The 15,983-nt window shown below is 33.0% G+C and overlaps 1 protein-coding gene across 1 annotated transcript; it reads left to right on the top strand.

Moving 5' to 3' along the window:
- The first annotated feature begins 457 nt into the window (after positions 1-457).
- LOC129871439 (cellulose synthase-like protein G3) lies at positions 458-13,031 on the top strand. Its single transcript, XM_055946352.1, has 6 exons — positions 458-1,325; positions 9,593-9,742; positions 10,649-10,774; positions 10,926-11,366; positions 11,517-11,864; positions 12,266-13,031. Exons 1-6 carry the CDS (start codon positions 756-758, stop codon positions 12,812-12,814), a joined length of 2,184 nt encoding a protein of 727 aa, XP_055802327.1. The 5' UTR covers positions 458-755; the 3' UTR covers positions 12,815-13,031.
- The last annotated feature ends 2,952 nt before the right edge of the window (positions 13,032-15,983 follow it).

The raw sequence follows: 15,983 nt of genomic DNA, 5'->3' as shown, positions 1-15,983 counted from the left end.
CAAAGCAAACCTTGAATGACCATGAGTAAGAAGACAAACGAGAAATATACCATAAGAGACACAAACATTTAACGTGGTTCGGTCAACTGACCTACGTCCACAAGAGGAGATGAGCAATCCACTATAAATATGAGAGTACAAATAATCGGGAGAAATAACCTCACACAATTCACTCAGAATAAAAAGAGGTTCACACAAGTGCTAACGTAACACTTGTGTCTCACCGTTTCTCCTCCTACACAAAACTCTCAAAGCCCCTAGGACTATATTGTGAATGCTACCAAGTTAGAAGGAATAAGCCTCTATTTATAGAGTCATTAACCTTTTCCTATAAGAAAAAGGACTAGCCAAATATGGAGGCATTGTGTTTTCCTTTTAGGAAAAGGAAAACCTAATTATACTTGGAAAGTCAGGGCAAACACCTAACAAATTTAACACATATATAACTTATCCCAGCAACCGAGCGACCCATTTGGGTTCACATATAACCACATTCCAAATTAATAGTAATAATGTCATTTGAATTAAAAAATAAATGCTATAGCACTAGCTAGGCAAAAATTGCGATTCGCAGCCTCCTTTATATATGGCTATCTGCTGGTTTTGTCGATTCCAAATTAACTAGAGAAATTTTGAGTAACGAGAGAGATTTTCCACCCGAACGAATTCCATTAAGCTGCTCGGATTAGGGATGATGTTTTTCCAATTTCTTCTCCACTAATTATAGAGTGAACCTTTAATTTTCTGCAAATAAAATGGAAGAATCTTCTTCTCTTCACTCTCTGAAAATAATGCACGGACGCAAATTATTCAACCGTGTATTTGCAGCTATATACGCATTTGCCGTTTTAGCTTTGTTCTACCACCACGCACTCGCACTTACATTAACCTCAGTTCCCTGCCTGTCAATTTTCATGTTGATTTCCGATTTTATTCTGGCATTGATGTGGTTCACGTCACAATCATTCTTCATGAACCCAGTTACTCGTCAACAGTTCCCCGAAAACCTCAAACAATCAGTCGATAATAAGGATTTCCCAGCAATTGATATATTCATATGTACGGCAGATCCGTTCAAGGAGCCACCGTTAACTACTGTTAACACAGCTTTATCAGTTTTGGCTTACGATTATCCGATGGAGAAACTTTCGGTTTATGTATCAGATGATGGAGGATCGAAGCTAATTCTATTTTCTCTAATGGAAGCGGCTAAATTTGCGAGGAATTGGGTGCCTTACTGTAGGGAAAATAAGATCGAGATGAGGTGTCCGGAAGAGTATTTCCGGCGAAATCATACTGCAACTTCTCAATTTCAGATTATAGAGGTAATTAAAACCATTTTGATTAATTAATTTACTCTTACATATATATGTGCTTAATTATTAGTCCACGAACCATTAATTGTTTACGAAAATTACTAAGTAATTTATATAAGGAAAATAATAATTGGAAAAAAAGGACGAGAATATGATGCCGACTCGGATGGTTGGGAACAGGTAGTTGAGACGGTAGGCAGGGGCGGACCACGTGTAGTTGAGGGGGTTCCGAACCTCCTTCGTTAAAAAATTACATTGTATATATAAGATAATTTTTTTAATTTATGTGTATATATTTAATATTGAACCTCCTGAGCATAAGTCAAAGGACTAACTCAGTGTCAAATGGAGTTCAATATTTTGCCTTAGTTTGTCTCAGCTCACGGGTTCGAATTCGAATAAGCACATTTTTTTTCTTCTGATTAGCGTGTTTAATTTTTTTTGAACCCCTTCATAAAATTTCTGAGTTCGCCACTAACGGTAGGTCCGACCTTTTCTTAATTCTGTGTTGTTATTCTAATATTTTATATTCTAATATTTTTTACGATCTCAATTTATGTGACATTTTTTATCTTTTGAGAGTTAAACAGTTTATGTTTGATCGAAAAATTTGTGAATGGAATCTTTAAATTTTTGAAATGAAATTTATATATTTGTAAACTATCGAAAAAGTACTATAAGTGACAATAATTAACAATTCAAAATATTTAGAAACTATATGAAAAATTTATGGTCAAAAATAGATTTGTTTGAATTTTGAAATTCGAAAAGTGTCACATAAATTGAAATGGCGGGAGTAATATATTCAATTATTCTATAAGGGGTTGTTTAGTGTGAAGTATAATATCAAATAGTCTCGAAATTAAATTATAGTGCTATTCAATTTGTCTTTTAGTTGGCAAGTCCGGGATGATAACATATTTTGAGATGAATAATTAATATTGGGATAAGTTAACCTCTTCTTGGGTGGTATAGTAGTTATTTCGGGATAAAGTAGATAAATGACAAAAATATCTCTTAAACCCTTTTTATACATCACTTTTCACATTCATAAAGGGTATTTTTGTAAACAAATAATTTATTCTTAAAATTTATAAAATGCATATTATTTTGAATGCAACAAACCAAACACTTAATAAGAAATAATCCATCACAATTTATTTCATCACAACAAATCTCATCATAACTTATCCCGTCATAACTAGTCTCATTATAATTTGCATTCAAATCAAACGATCATAAGTGAGGGTTAGAAAAAGTGGAGTTAAGAGATTGTTTGAGTTAAATCCTAGACTCAAGAATTCTTTTGTTAAAATAAATTTGAAAAGAATTTACAATTTCTCATATTACATTTTCTACCTTCTCTCAATTCTACATACTAACTTTTAAAATTTCTGAATCTCTAATTTTTTTTATAGGTGACTAATATTTTAGAATGTTTTACTAGCTCTGTCTTTGGTGGGTAAATTCCTAAATCTTCCATCACATGTCAACCTTTTTGAGACACATAGGTTATTATAGACGCATCAAAAAAGATTTTTCAAAGCGCGAAATCAGACAAGTCAAATTATTAGAGGTCATAATTGAAAATGGCAGAAGATTCTCTTGGATTATATAATGATTTTACGTGCCAAGGAAAAGAAAAAGGTGCTAAACGTCCAAATCATTTTCAAATGATGTTCACCTACCGATTAACACAAAAATCTATACTAAATAATTATGCTTAAAATATAAGCGGAAAACTTTAGAAGCTTATTAAGTTGCGGTGTTTGATTGACTTAACTTATTTTAAACATCTTATAAATTGATGTTTAATTTATTTTAAATAGCTTATAAAAATATTTTCAACTTGTAAGCTGCTTTAGATAAGATAAGTTAAACAAACTCAATTATTTTTTAGAATTTTTTTTAAACACAAAATGACTTTAAGTTGACTAGCCAAACACTAAAAAAAAATAATTGAAAATAACTTATAAACAACTTATAAGTCAATCCAAGGGGGCTCGCAAAAGCAGCTGATGGAAATAAATCTTGGGTAAAAGTTCTAGTGAATTGCTTCTCATGCCCTAAACTCAAGGGGTGCTTGCGAAACTATTTATCAACGGCGTATAACAGTCACACATAATCAACAAAACAAATAAGTATATCTCAATTTAAAAATAAGTTCTTGATCGGTGAGACCTCTGTCAACAACTCTACAAAGAAAATAACTACTACAAAGAATTCATATAAAGCAATTAACACGCAAATTCTGTCGGAACTGTCGAGATCATCATGATATTTACAAAAACATAAACGTTACATGGGATGTTGACACCACCATAATCTCTATACAACAACTTAAAATAGGTAGATATAAGTTAGGTCAACAGATTGTTGAACTATCAACAAGAAGGCCCAAATAGCCAACAAGCTACAAGTAATCAACATACAAGGCCCAAAAGGGTCAGCAGTATAGCCATACAACCCAACATGTTAGTCTACAAGTATTTATGAATATAATACTTAGCGAGACATGATTCCGACCTAGCCAACAACTATAAACAATACAACATGCAACCTCTAAGACTTTGGCGACCCTCAGAAGGAAAAGAGTCAATCAACACTGAAAATTTTCGATTGTGCTACTCGATGGGTCTGTTTGATCATTGCTCAAGACTAATAGGCATTAGTGTAGCGCTCCAAAGAAATAAAGCGGTTGTAGAAAATAATGTACCGAACATGTACAACAAAGTGAAAGCTGAAACTGAAATTGAAGTATAAGGATTGAACGAAAGGGCAGGAGTAAAACAAAAGTACAACACCTTACCTTCCTGCCATAAGACAACACACACACGTAACAAATAGTAACATGACCTGACCCCCATAAGCCTGACAGGTACAACTAACACACAAGAACCATAAATCCTATCAAGTATAAATAGACGCTAAATATCACTATTGGTCCGTTACTTAGACCCCAATGATCATTTGAACTGAGATGTTTAAATTTGTAGGTGCTATAAATCATTATAGCTCTTAGGATCCGCGACTTAATATAATTATTGCTTCGTAATTACAACATGTCTGTTCACAGATATGATCTGTTTGATACGGCCCATAGGCTCAGTGTATCAATTAACCAATAGGCTCCAAAATCTTGCATTGTCAGTGTTTTCTAAGGATAGCTCATAGACAATATTTAGGCAATAAAAACATCACAAAAATAACAAGTAATCACAGACAACATCAATATAGTATTGCATGCTTTTGCTGTTGGTAGACACTATATCATGTTGTGGTAGCCAATTGAATAATATAAGGCAAGAAGTCGAATAACAAAGATATACAGACCATAACAAGCTCGGACCTTCAATGTCATGTTAGAAAGCAAAAAGGAAGCCTTAACATATCTTTTCAGTGAAGCCTCAAGGTGCCGCTATGAAGCTCGACTGGCTAACTAATTTTTATGCAATAATGCGAGAATCAAAAAGGCTGCAAAACGAGTCATAGCTAATCGATAAAGGTTTAAGGTCCTCACTATGACCAATCAACTTTAACTCAAGACATCACAATCTCTACCAACCAACCGTTAATAAGAGTATGAGAAACATGTTACACAAGTGACATTCCACATTGATAGTGTTCTTTCCATCTTCCAACACACTTCATCTTTACTCCATCCCGTACAACTCCCATTTCCACTACCCACACCCTGTACCCTCCACCTTTACCTTTCATAGTATTTGTTTAAATTATATGCAAATACCTTAGGAGAATATTTTTAGTTGCATATCAAACACAAAAAATAAAAAAAATATACTTATTTTCCTAAAAAACATTTTCTAAGTATTTTTTCCCCATCATACTGAACACACCCTATATGTGCACTCTTTTTCCCCCACATATACAAATCAAGCTAAATTTTGAACGTGTTAGAAAAAGCTACTCAACTTTTGGATCAACACTAGGGAGGATACAAGAAAAATTATTCTATCCCCTTAATTTTTTTCCACCGTATCCCGTTAATTTGTGTAGTAGGAAAAAGAATTGACTGAACACATACGAAGACATTTAAAATTGATATAATTTTTTTAGTTAAATATCTTAATTAAGACACGTTTCAATTGGACATTCAGTCTATTCAAAATTATTTTGTTTGACACTATTTTGATAATTAACAATAAAATACGAAAGACTTAAATCATCAACAGTTCTTTAAAGTTATCCCCATATTTCATTTAGATATTTTAATCTAGCCTTGTTTCTATTATACACTTCTACTATTTCGAATTTGAAGCACTTAGATGCTTTATACAGACGTGGCATTAGGGCTGTACAGGACAAACCGATAAACCGCACCAAACCGAACCAAACCGGAAAAAAAAAACCGACTAGTGGTTTGGTTTGACTTGGTTTGGTGTTTGAAAAAAAAAACCCGACCATTATAGGGTTGGTTTGGTTTTAACTAAAAAAAGTCAAACCGAACCCAAACCGACCCGATTATAGATATACTACTTTTAAATTATGTTATACATAAAAATATTTATTAAAATGTAATTTATAAATATTTTTTAATTTTTTTTCATAATTTTTGTTTTCTTTCTTACATTTAGATTTGGACTTGAGTAGCCCATCTAAATAATATATAAAAAAACTTATGTTATAAAGTTATATTATAAAGTTAAAACTTCAATAAGTGTTGTGCCTCCATCTTATATGTTGATATTTTGTACTAGAACTCTTTTTAAGAAGCACTACTCTGTGCTTTTTATTAGATACTATGAGAAACCCAAAAAAATCCGAAAAAACCCGAGAAACCCGAAAAAACCCGAGAAAAATTGATATCGAAAAACCCGACTTTTATTGGTTTGGTTTGGTTTATAGATTTAATAACCCGACACAAATGGTTTGATTTATAGATTTAATAACCCGACACAAATGGTTTGATTTGATTTGTAAAAAATCCGAACCAACTCGGTCCATGTACACCCCTACGTGGCATACACATCTTGGTGAAAGCGTGAATTAATATTTAAATCCTTTTGTCTTTCCTCCTTTTCAAAATTATTGTCCTTGCTGCCACCACTTTACCATCACAATCCACTGCCAACTTTTTTTTAAAAATCAAATTTCATTTATTTTTAATTATCTTCTTGTCAGTGTATTAATTTTTCTAATGCAGAATTATCCTCCACCGTCTTTTCTGCCCGAAAAATGAAGATCACCATCCACATTTTGTCTGCCGAAAAAAAATGAAAATCACCATCAACATCTTTTTTGTTGATAAAAATGGAGGTCATTAGTCAAATTTTATATTTTTTCTCTCTTCCTCTTCACCCCCTCCCCCCCTCCCCCCCGCCACACACCCCCAACCCACAAAACGAAGAAGAAACAGAGAAAAAAAAAGAAGCAATTTGAAATCAAAATGAAAAAAGGAAGAACATATTTAAAAAAACACTACAAATTTAAAAATGAAAATAAAAATAAAAAGGAAGACATAAAGGAAAAAAATGTTAGTAAACTGTATTGGAAAATATTAAACAGTAACAGAAATTTCTGAAAATAATAAAAACAGAATCTGAAAATATTAATGCCGAAACAGAATCGAGCCCACTGAATGCACAGTGTGTCCTTAAGGAAATTATTCCCCTCAAAGTACCCGAGGTTTTTGGAATCTTTCCTCCCAGGATAGAACGATTACTCACCAAAGTAGAGGTACTGCAAATCTTTGATGACAGCGAACCACTTGAAGGATGTATATCACACGATTTTAGGAAGTGCAGAAAGAAGAAGAAGAAGAGGATATGTTCAGAATTTCGTATAGAACATTCTGAAGATTTACAGATATATATAGACTGTTTATACCTTTTCAGAAAAGGCACCTGTTGGGAAAAGGTTTGCCTGTTGAGAAGGTTTGCAACTTTTTGGACAAGGTTGCAACCATTCAAAATCCGTTGGAAAAAACGGAGGAAAATTTTAAATTAATCCGGGAAAAAACTGGTTGCGGGTCAGGATTTTTTTTTCTTTTTTTTTTTTCACTTAATTAATTAATTAAATAAATAATATTAATTAATTAAAATTTAAAGAAAATTTGGTCCAAAAAGATTATGAATCAATCATATCAATTGACCAAATCCGAAGCCGAAGCCGAAGCCGAAGCCGAAGCCGAAGCCGAAGCCGTAGCCGTAGCCGAAGCCGAGCCGAGCGAGCGACGACGACTGCGCGAGGGGAGACCCTCTTCTTGACCCTTTAGCAACTTGAAGGAGTGCTTCTATTTTTAAATAGGAGACTTTTCATTTCCACCACCTATGTGGGACCAAAACTTATTTAATAAAATAAGAGAGAACATATCATTTCCTCTCCACTTTTTTTTCCCTCAATTTCCTATTCAACCTATCAATTAAACCCAACAAAAAATAATGGTGAATTCGTATTTTTCTAAATGAAGAACAAAAATGATGGACAAGAGATGGCTGAAAGTAGGGGTGTGCAAAAATCGAACCGAGTTATTGATTTATTGTTCTTGGGTTAATGGTCTTAAGAAAAAAATATTGGGTTATCGATTCGGTATTGATTTTTTAATATTGATTTATTGGATAAACTGATAACCCATTAAAACTATAACAATTTACCCCATTAAAACTATAACAATTTACTATTTTAGTTTTTACTCATACATAAATATCAAAGTATCAAACAAAATATATTAATATAATTGCTATATTAGATTATCAATCCCCTACATAATTCATATTTCACACTATTTCACAGTTCATACAGTATTTACCTTTTAGGCATTAGTATTACTTTAGGTTCACAATGCCAAAATCAAAAGAACTAAGAACGTCGGCTACGGTTTACAACGACAATGACAAAAATTAGGCAATGATTAGGGTTGTGAATTGTGAGTATTCACAACAAGAACGCTTGATTTGCTTGTTTCATTGTATGCCTGTATCGCATCAAATTATTGGAGAAGTCGTATATTTGTTTTGAAAGCATTTTCTTATTGATTAAACCGAAAAAATTGAATCATTAAAAATAAAAAATCGATAAATCAAAAATCAATAATAAATATTTTATTGGTTTGATTATCGGTTTAGCGTATTTAAAAATCAAAAATCGATAAATCAAATCGATAATACTTAAAATCAAATTGAATTGACCGATACACATCCCTAGCTGAAAGAGAAGAAAGGGAAGGTTTTGCGTGGGCTGCGGTGGGGTGAGGTGGGATGAGGGTGTATAAGTGAATTTTTTTTTCTTTGGGGTTGATTTTTTTTTTTTTAGATTTAGTTTTTTTTTTATATTTAAAATTTATTTTTATGATTATTTTAAATTAAAATGCTATGTGTCTTCATTTGTTTTATTATTTTGCCACATCATCTGTGTGTGTTATACGTACTCTCTTTTTTAATTAGGTGTTAGAAAAATATTTGATAGGTATTTATCTGTAAAGATTGAAATGATTAATAAGAAAAAAAAGTATTAACTTATTACATATGACATTTTGAGTTTAAAAAAAAGGAAAAATCCAAAAAATAGTTTTTTATTTCACGCACCTGTTTGACTTGAAATGCACGCCATTAAGTCAAAGAAAAATGTCAAAATGACATCATTGGACCCTACTTTAAGTGTTTTAAACTTACTATTTGATGGGCAACATGAAATCATGTTTTGAAATAAGTAATATGAAATGGAAGTTTTGTGTGGACATATAATTTATTTATTAAGTTGTATTATTTGTTCATAAACATAAAAATTTAATAAGTTGTAAAAACTATTAAAATTTTATCAATTCTTACACGATCTTACCAAATGAACAAACTATATAGTTTATAACCAGATATCGAAATATTCTAAGACTCCATATCAATAAATTAGATATCTCCATATTTCTCTTATAAATAAATATTTGTGATTTCAATTTTTTAAATACACATAATATTATAAAAATCTACTAGTCAATAGTAATAACTAGTTATTCTTCAATAGACCCCTTTTACATGGTACAAACAATCTCTTTAGATTGAACATGAGTCTTTTTCCGTAGAATTTAAAATAACAGGTTTATTTTTACAAAATATAAACAATCGCATCTTGCGCATTTTTAGCACCACCCAACATAATTCCTACAAAATATAGTTGAACACACTTTATATATATCTTTCACTAATCATTTTTATTGTATAACCAAACGCATGAATAAGTATATTAATAAAAAAAGTTAATTAATATGCATTAATATAATGTAGTTTGTCACATATTTAATTTATCATGATGTGATTATGTAGAATTTGTACGAGGACATGAAGATGAAGATAGAGAATGTTGTTGAGAGAGGTGAGGTTGTTGATGAGAGTATTACTGACCCACAACAACGTGAAGCTTTTAGCAAATGGACCAAAGGATTCACTCCCAAAGATCATCCCGCTATAATCCAGGTTTTCTCATTATCTAATTATTGAAAATTCTGAAGTCTTCGAATGATCCACTCATGTGCATTCTACAAAATCTATTGTGGTCTGTTGACAAAAAGATCAAAAATTGTTTTTAGTGTTTTGTTCAAGAGTCAATCATTGCAACAAGTTAATATTTTATTGAAAAAAGAAAAATACTATTTTGATATCATTTTATCAATTTTCAAATTTTTAAGCCATGTTTTATTATTTCAACTATATATATATAAAGGCAGCCCGGTGCACTAAAGCTTATATATATATATATAAAGGCAGCCCGGTGCACTAAAGTTTATATATATATATATATATATATATATAAAGGCAGCCCGGTGCACTAAAGCTTTCGCTATGCGCAGGGTTCGGAGAAGGGTCCGACCACAAGGCTCTATTGTACGTAGCCTTACCTTGCATTTATATATACATATACATACATACATACATATATATATATATATATATATATATATATATATATATATATATATATATATATATATATATATTTCAATGAAAATTTGTATTGTTTACATTTTTACTTCATAAAAGGTTTGCGTATATCCTACATTTTTCATACCCCACTTGTAAAATTACACTGGATATGTTATTGTTATTCATTTTATATAATATCAATTAGAAAAAAATTAAGACCCTCCCTATAAAATTTAACTGTAGACCTCCAATCTTATTGAGCCAGACTCACAATTTGTTCTTAGGAAGCTAATCAAAATCGCACATAGTTTACAAAACATAACAATATACGTCTACAGGGGTGGACCTCATTGTCAAAAAATGAGGTGGACCTAGTCCTTTTTTAGGAGGGACAATAAAAAACCTGTTTTGTTTAATTTTTTTTTCTTTTTATAATATTATTGCTACACTTTTAAGCAGGTATTATTGGAAAGTGACAAAGATAAGGACGTCAAAGGTTACCCAATTCCAAATCTCATTTATGTATCCAGAGAGAAAAGCACAACCTCACTTCATCATTTCAAGGCTGGGGCACTCAATGCTTTGGTAAGAAATAAAATCCCATTTTTATACATAGCATTGTGATAATTGATGTAAGTGTTACTCCATTAGTCTCAAATTAATTGTCATATTTCGTTTCTCTGCAATAAAAATAAATCTAGTACTATCTTGATTTTGTATTTCTTCCATCATGAAGCTCAGAGTCTCGGAAGCAATGACAAATGCACCAGTAATACTGACCCTTGATTGTGACATGTACTCAAATGATCCCCAAACGCCTCAGCGTGTCCTTTGTTACTTTTGTGATCCTTCAATTGAGTATAAATTAGGGTATGTTCAATTCCCTCAACGCTATCATGGACTTAACGATGATGATTTATATGGAGGTGATAACGTACGTACATTTCGAATTTTACCTTCAAGCTTGGATGGTCTTGGTGGTCCGGATAACTGTGGAACTGGCTGTTTTTTCAACCGTCGGGCTCTTTTTGGTAGTCCATCATCAGTTACATCACTAGGACACTCTGAAGATAGCCATACTCGCAATATGGCTATCTCCTCTGTGTCAGTCGTTGAGCTGGCTAGTCGTGCTGCTAGTTGCAATTACGAGTACAACAACACCGATTGGGGTACCAAGGTATAAGATAAAACAGTCTAAATGATAAGTAAAATGCAATGAATATGTTCTCTAACAAAAGGCAATGAAGTATAGTGATACTAGATCAACTTGAATTTTGAATTTTGTTTTCTTTTCTTAGCAATGACAATGGCACGTTCGAATTTTCAGATGGGGATCAAGTATGGAACACTTGTGGAAGACATATACACAGGTTATATGATGCACTGTGAAGGTTGGGATTCCATATTTTGCAATCCTGAAAGGCCTGCATTTTTAGGTGAAGTACCAATAAATCTAGATGATGTACTAAGCCAGGTTAAAAGATGGTCTTTTGGACACCTTGAAGTTTTATCCTGTAAATACAGCCCATTGACATTTGGAACCAAAGCTCTGGGAATTTTGAGGGCTAATTGCTACATACACTATGTTTTGTGGCCAATTTGGTGCATACCGGTCACCCTGTATGCCTGCATTCCACAACTAGGTCTCCTCAACAATATCTCCTTCTTTCCCAAGGTACAAAATCTGAATTCTGGTAGTCTATTTGGTCAAACTTTCAAACTCTACTTATTTTATAAAGTGTTTTTTTGGTAAGAAATGCTTTTGGAAAAATACTTTTAGAGAGTAACAGATCTTGTTTGACTAATCAATTTGAAAGACACTTTTATCATTATGAAAGCAGTAATTTGTGTTTGGCCAAAATTCTAAAAGCACTTCTGAGGAAAAAACTACTTCATTAAGTTTCTCAAAAACTACTTTTGCTATTACTCGAAAGTATTTATTTTCCCCTTAAAGCATGGCCAAACATCTTAACCTTTTAAAATAAGCACTTTTAGCTTCGTAGAAGCTTGACCAAACAAGCTAGCCTAGTTTGCTCTATGTGCTCATTTTCTAACTCATTTTGGAACTTGTGACAGGTTTCTGATCCATGGTTCTTCTTGTATGTCTTCCTGTTCTTTGGAGCCTATGCACATGATTTTGCACAGTTTATGTTGTTCAAAGGTACTACGAAAAGGTGGTGGAACGACCAAAGAATGTGGTACGTGAAGGCATTGTCACCTTTCCTGTTCGCCTCAATTGAGTACCTAACGAAAAAATTAGGCATCACGACAAAAGGATTCAATGTTACAAGCAAAGTAGCAGGGCAGGATGAAAGAAAAATGTATGACCAAAGTGTATTCACGTTTGGAGTTCCTTCACCTATGTTTGTGCCATTAGCAACAGTATCGATCATCAATCTGATAGCATTTCTCAGAGGAATCATGATAGTAATCTTTAGGATGGAAAGTTTAGATGAGTTCTTCATCCAACTATTCGTTGCCGGATTTGCAGTTGTCAATGGCTTGCCTATTTATGAGGCAATGCTACTTAGATCTGATCATGGCAGGATGCCTAAAAGGATAGTCATTATTTCCTCTGTTCTTGCTGGGGTGCTCTGCATTGCATTTTCCTTAATTGTATGCTGAAAATTCCTTTAGTTGTAAAATAATGCCTACAAATTTAGTTTTCCTCTTCGAAAATCCATCATGTGGGGCGGGTTTAGGCAATACCCCAACCCGTAGATAATAAAAAAGATGAGTACACTGAGGAGGACACAAACTTTAACCACGAAAACACGATGAAGAATAATAAGACTCATACAAAAATCGGTTTATCGACAAGATGAGAATTTATGAAAAGATAAACTGAGGTTGACGGACTAAAAGTTTCTGTAGAATATGCATATCCATGTGATAAAAGTGATATTTTATTTTATTTATTTTGGGATATGAGGAACATGCCGACACATCATATATTAATTGTTTGGGATCAAAATCGCATATCATATACAAATAGGGTGTGAATTCGTTGGTTCGATTTTAATTATTATCGGTTTGTTTATCAATTTTTTGGTTTTTAAATATGCTAAATCGAGAACCAAATCAATAAGATATTTATTATCGTTTTTTAGTTTATCGATTTTTGGTCTTTAACGGTTCGGTTTTTGGTTTAACGAATTAGAAATGATTTCAAAACAAATATATAACTTCTCTAATAATTTGACGTGATACATGCATACAACGAAATAAGTAAATCATACGTTCTTGTTGTGAATACTCAGAATTCACAACTCTAGCCATCGCCTAACCCTTGTCGTTGTCGTTGCAAACCGTAGTGTTAATAGATTGTAGGTTTATCCAATAACCGAATATTAAAAAATTAATAACGAATCGATAACCCAATAATTATTTTTTATAAAATTATTAAATAACTGTCAACCCAAAACCCAATAGCAATAAACCAATAACACTTTTTACGGTTCGATTTATCAATTGGCCTATATGCAAATAAATATACACATTATTATATATTTATGCATTTGATTTGCAAATCTGAACACTATTATGATTTGCATTTCATTTTATCATCATTTTATAACATATTGATTTTATGTGGTGAGATGGTGAAGTGATTATGAGAGTGGTTTGTTTCCTCCTAATTTGCTTGAGAGGACTGAAATAGTTGGTGTGTTATGGTTGATATTTGTTGTGAGATCCTCTGATATTAAATGGTTTTAGATATTGCTTATATCTTAATTTTTATTGTCTTTAACTTTTAAATTGTCTTTTTAATTTTGATCTTATATCTGATAATTATGGAAGGGTGTTGAGGGCAGTGTAGGATCAACTCTTCCCATAGCTTTATTTAAGGGTTGTTTGACGATGTTGCTGCGTACATGTGTACTTTCATACAAACCTTTGATTTTCTCCACCTTTTGCATATTCGTTAAGTTCCAAAATACTAGTGCCCTGGTAGTTGAGTCATCATAAGACCTGGGGTTTCATACTTGAGATCAGGGGAAGCTGCTTAGCCGTTTTCGCAACACTGGATTCTAAATTTCCTTGTGTAATGACTTATCCATCAATATTAGAAAGGACACCTCGTGTGGAACATCAAAAAATTTTAAAATACGTTGCCAAATTAAATTGGAATAACATGACGAAAATTTTAGAACTTGAACTTTGTCCGGGATGACGTCATCTCGCTATAGCGGGAATATTTCCGCTATAGCGGGGTTGTCGGGGAAGTGCCTTGGAAACACATATTTTTTTAATTTTTCTTTTTTCCTTCATGGTAAAATAGACAGGAGTTACTCCAAAAACTCTCAAAAAATTGCTTTAAGATTGGGAACAAAGAATAGGAGGGATTCTAGCGTAAAAAGGTAAAAAACCCATGAATTTCAGGCCTACTTCCATCAAGATTCACCTCCTTAGAGCTAGAAAATCGTGAATCAAATCTCTTCAGCAGTTGCTTAGCGTCCATGTGGACTAAATTTAACTCAGTAATTTTACCCACATTTATCTCATATTATTCTTATAAATCGGTGAGAGACTTCATTTTCGGGCACGGAGTCAGGATAATTATGAATTGTTAATGTTGTTTGGGCGAGAACTTATCAGGTAGATAAGTTTGTGCCTATAACTGTTGCTGGGTGTTGATTCATGAGTGATAACCTATAGGTAATTGAATTAAGAAAGGGAATTTGCCTAGAAAAATGTGTCAATCCATGAGAATGGGGAAGGAAAACTCCTGGCAACGACATTTGCATATGTTGGGGGTCCAATAATGGGTTATTAATATAAATGGGCGATTATGTATTATATTTGTGATCATGTGGGACATGATTCATGTTTGATTGAGTCAAGATTTGTCATTGGGAGTCTATTTCTGTTGATGACTTGTGATGTATGTGCTTGTGATTATGTATGTTGTTTGTGATTGCTGGTTGAAACGATTACTATGCCTGGTATGGGATAACATCAGTTGGCACAGGTACTATGCTTGATACATGATATCATTTGTTGGCTTGGGTATCATGCTTGGTACAAGTTATCTCTTGGCTCGAAAACCATGCCTGATACAAGATAACCTCGGTTGGCACGGATAACACGCCTGGTAAATGATATCATCGGTTAGTTTGGGTACCACGTCTGGTACAGGTTATCATTTGGTTGGCTTAGGTACCACCTCTTGTAATGACCCTCGTGGTCATTTTTTTTCCATGCTTTTGACGATTTTTCCCTTTCCCTATCACGACCTGATTTAGGAACTAGTCGTAACACGGCAATCGGGATACGAGGGACTCCAACCATAAGCCATCTTAGTATACATCGCATACATAAGGTAAAGAACAATGTAAAGATGAGCGGGAGTAATCATCACAAGGGAATAGGACTAAGGGAGATCAACTCTATAAACGTCCAATTTGGACTATACCAATGAGTATCGTCTAAACATGCCTCTAATCTAATCTTTGACGAGGGCTTAGGACAAGCTCCTAGCTCACCCTAACGATAGAAGAAAGTGAAGACAATAGTAATCATGAATAAAAGTCTTGTCCTTAGTAGAATGATGACTCACCAACTTCTTTGAAATCTAAAGAAATCTTTAGCCATAAGTGGGATGATCGCGAGCATCGTCTGGCCCTACATTATGAGACAATGCAGGAAAAATATGCATTAGTATATTTGAATGTACTAAGTATGTTAGGTATGCATGATCACATAAAAGAATGTAATCAATATGCCATAAGAGGCTTGACCAATCATAATGAACATGAGTAAAACTTAAAAGAAATTTAAATCATAAGAAACT

Source organism: Solanum dulcamara, chromosome 10 (assembly GCF_947179165.1).
Source record: "Solanum dulcamara chromosome 10, daSolDulc1.2, whole genome shotgun sequence".
Classification (NCBI taxonomy): Eukaryota; Viridiplantae; Streptophyta; class Magnoliopsida; order Solanales; family Solanaceae; genus Solanum; species Solanum dulcamara.
Note: the sequence above shows the minus strand (reverse complement) of the source record. Positions and strands in the feature narration are given on the sequence as shown.

Bases quoted from the DNA above. Each gene is read 5' to 3' on its own strand.
- LOC129871439 (XM_055946352.1), top strand. From the start codon at position 756: ATGGAAGAATCTTCTTCTCTTCACTCTCTGAAAATAATGCACGGACGC. The intron at 9,743-10,648 runs GTTTTCTCATTA...ACTTTTAAGCAG, and splicing joins ATCATCCCGCTATAATCCAG to GTATTATTGGAAAGTGACAA. The intron at 10,775-10,925 runs GTAAGAAATAAA...TCCATCATGAAG, and splicing joins CTGGGGCACTCAATGCTTTG to CTCAGAGTCTCGGAAGCAAT.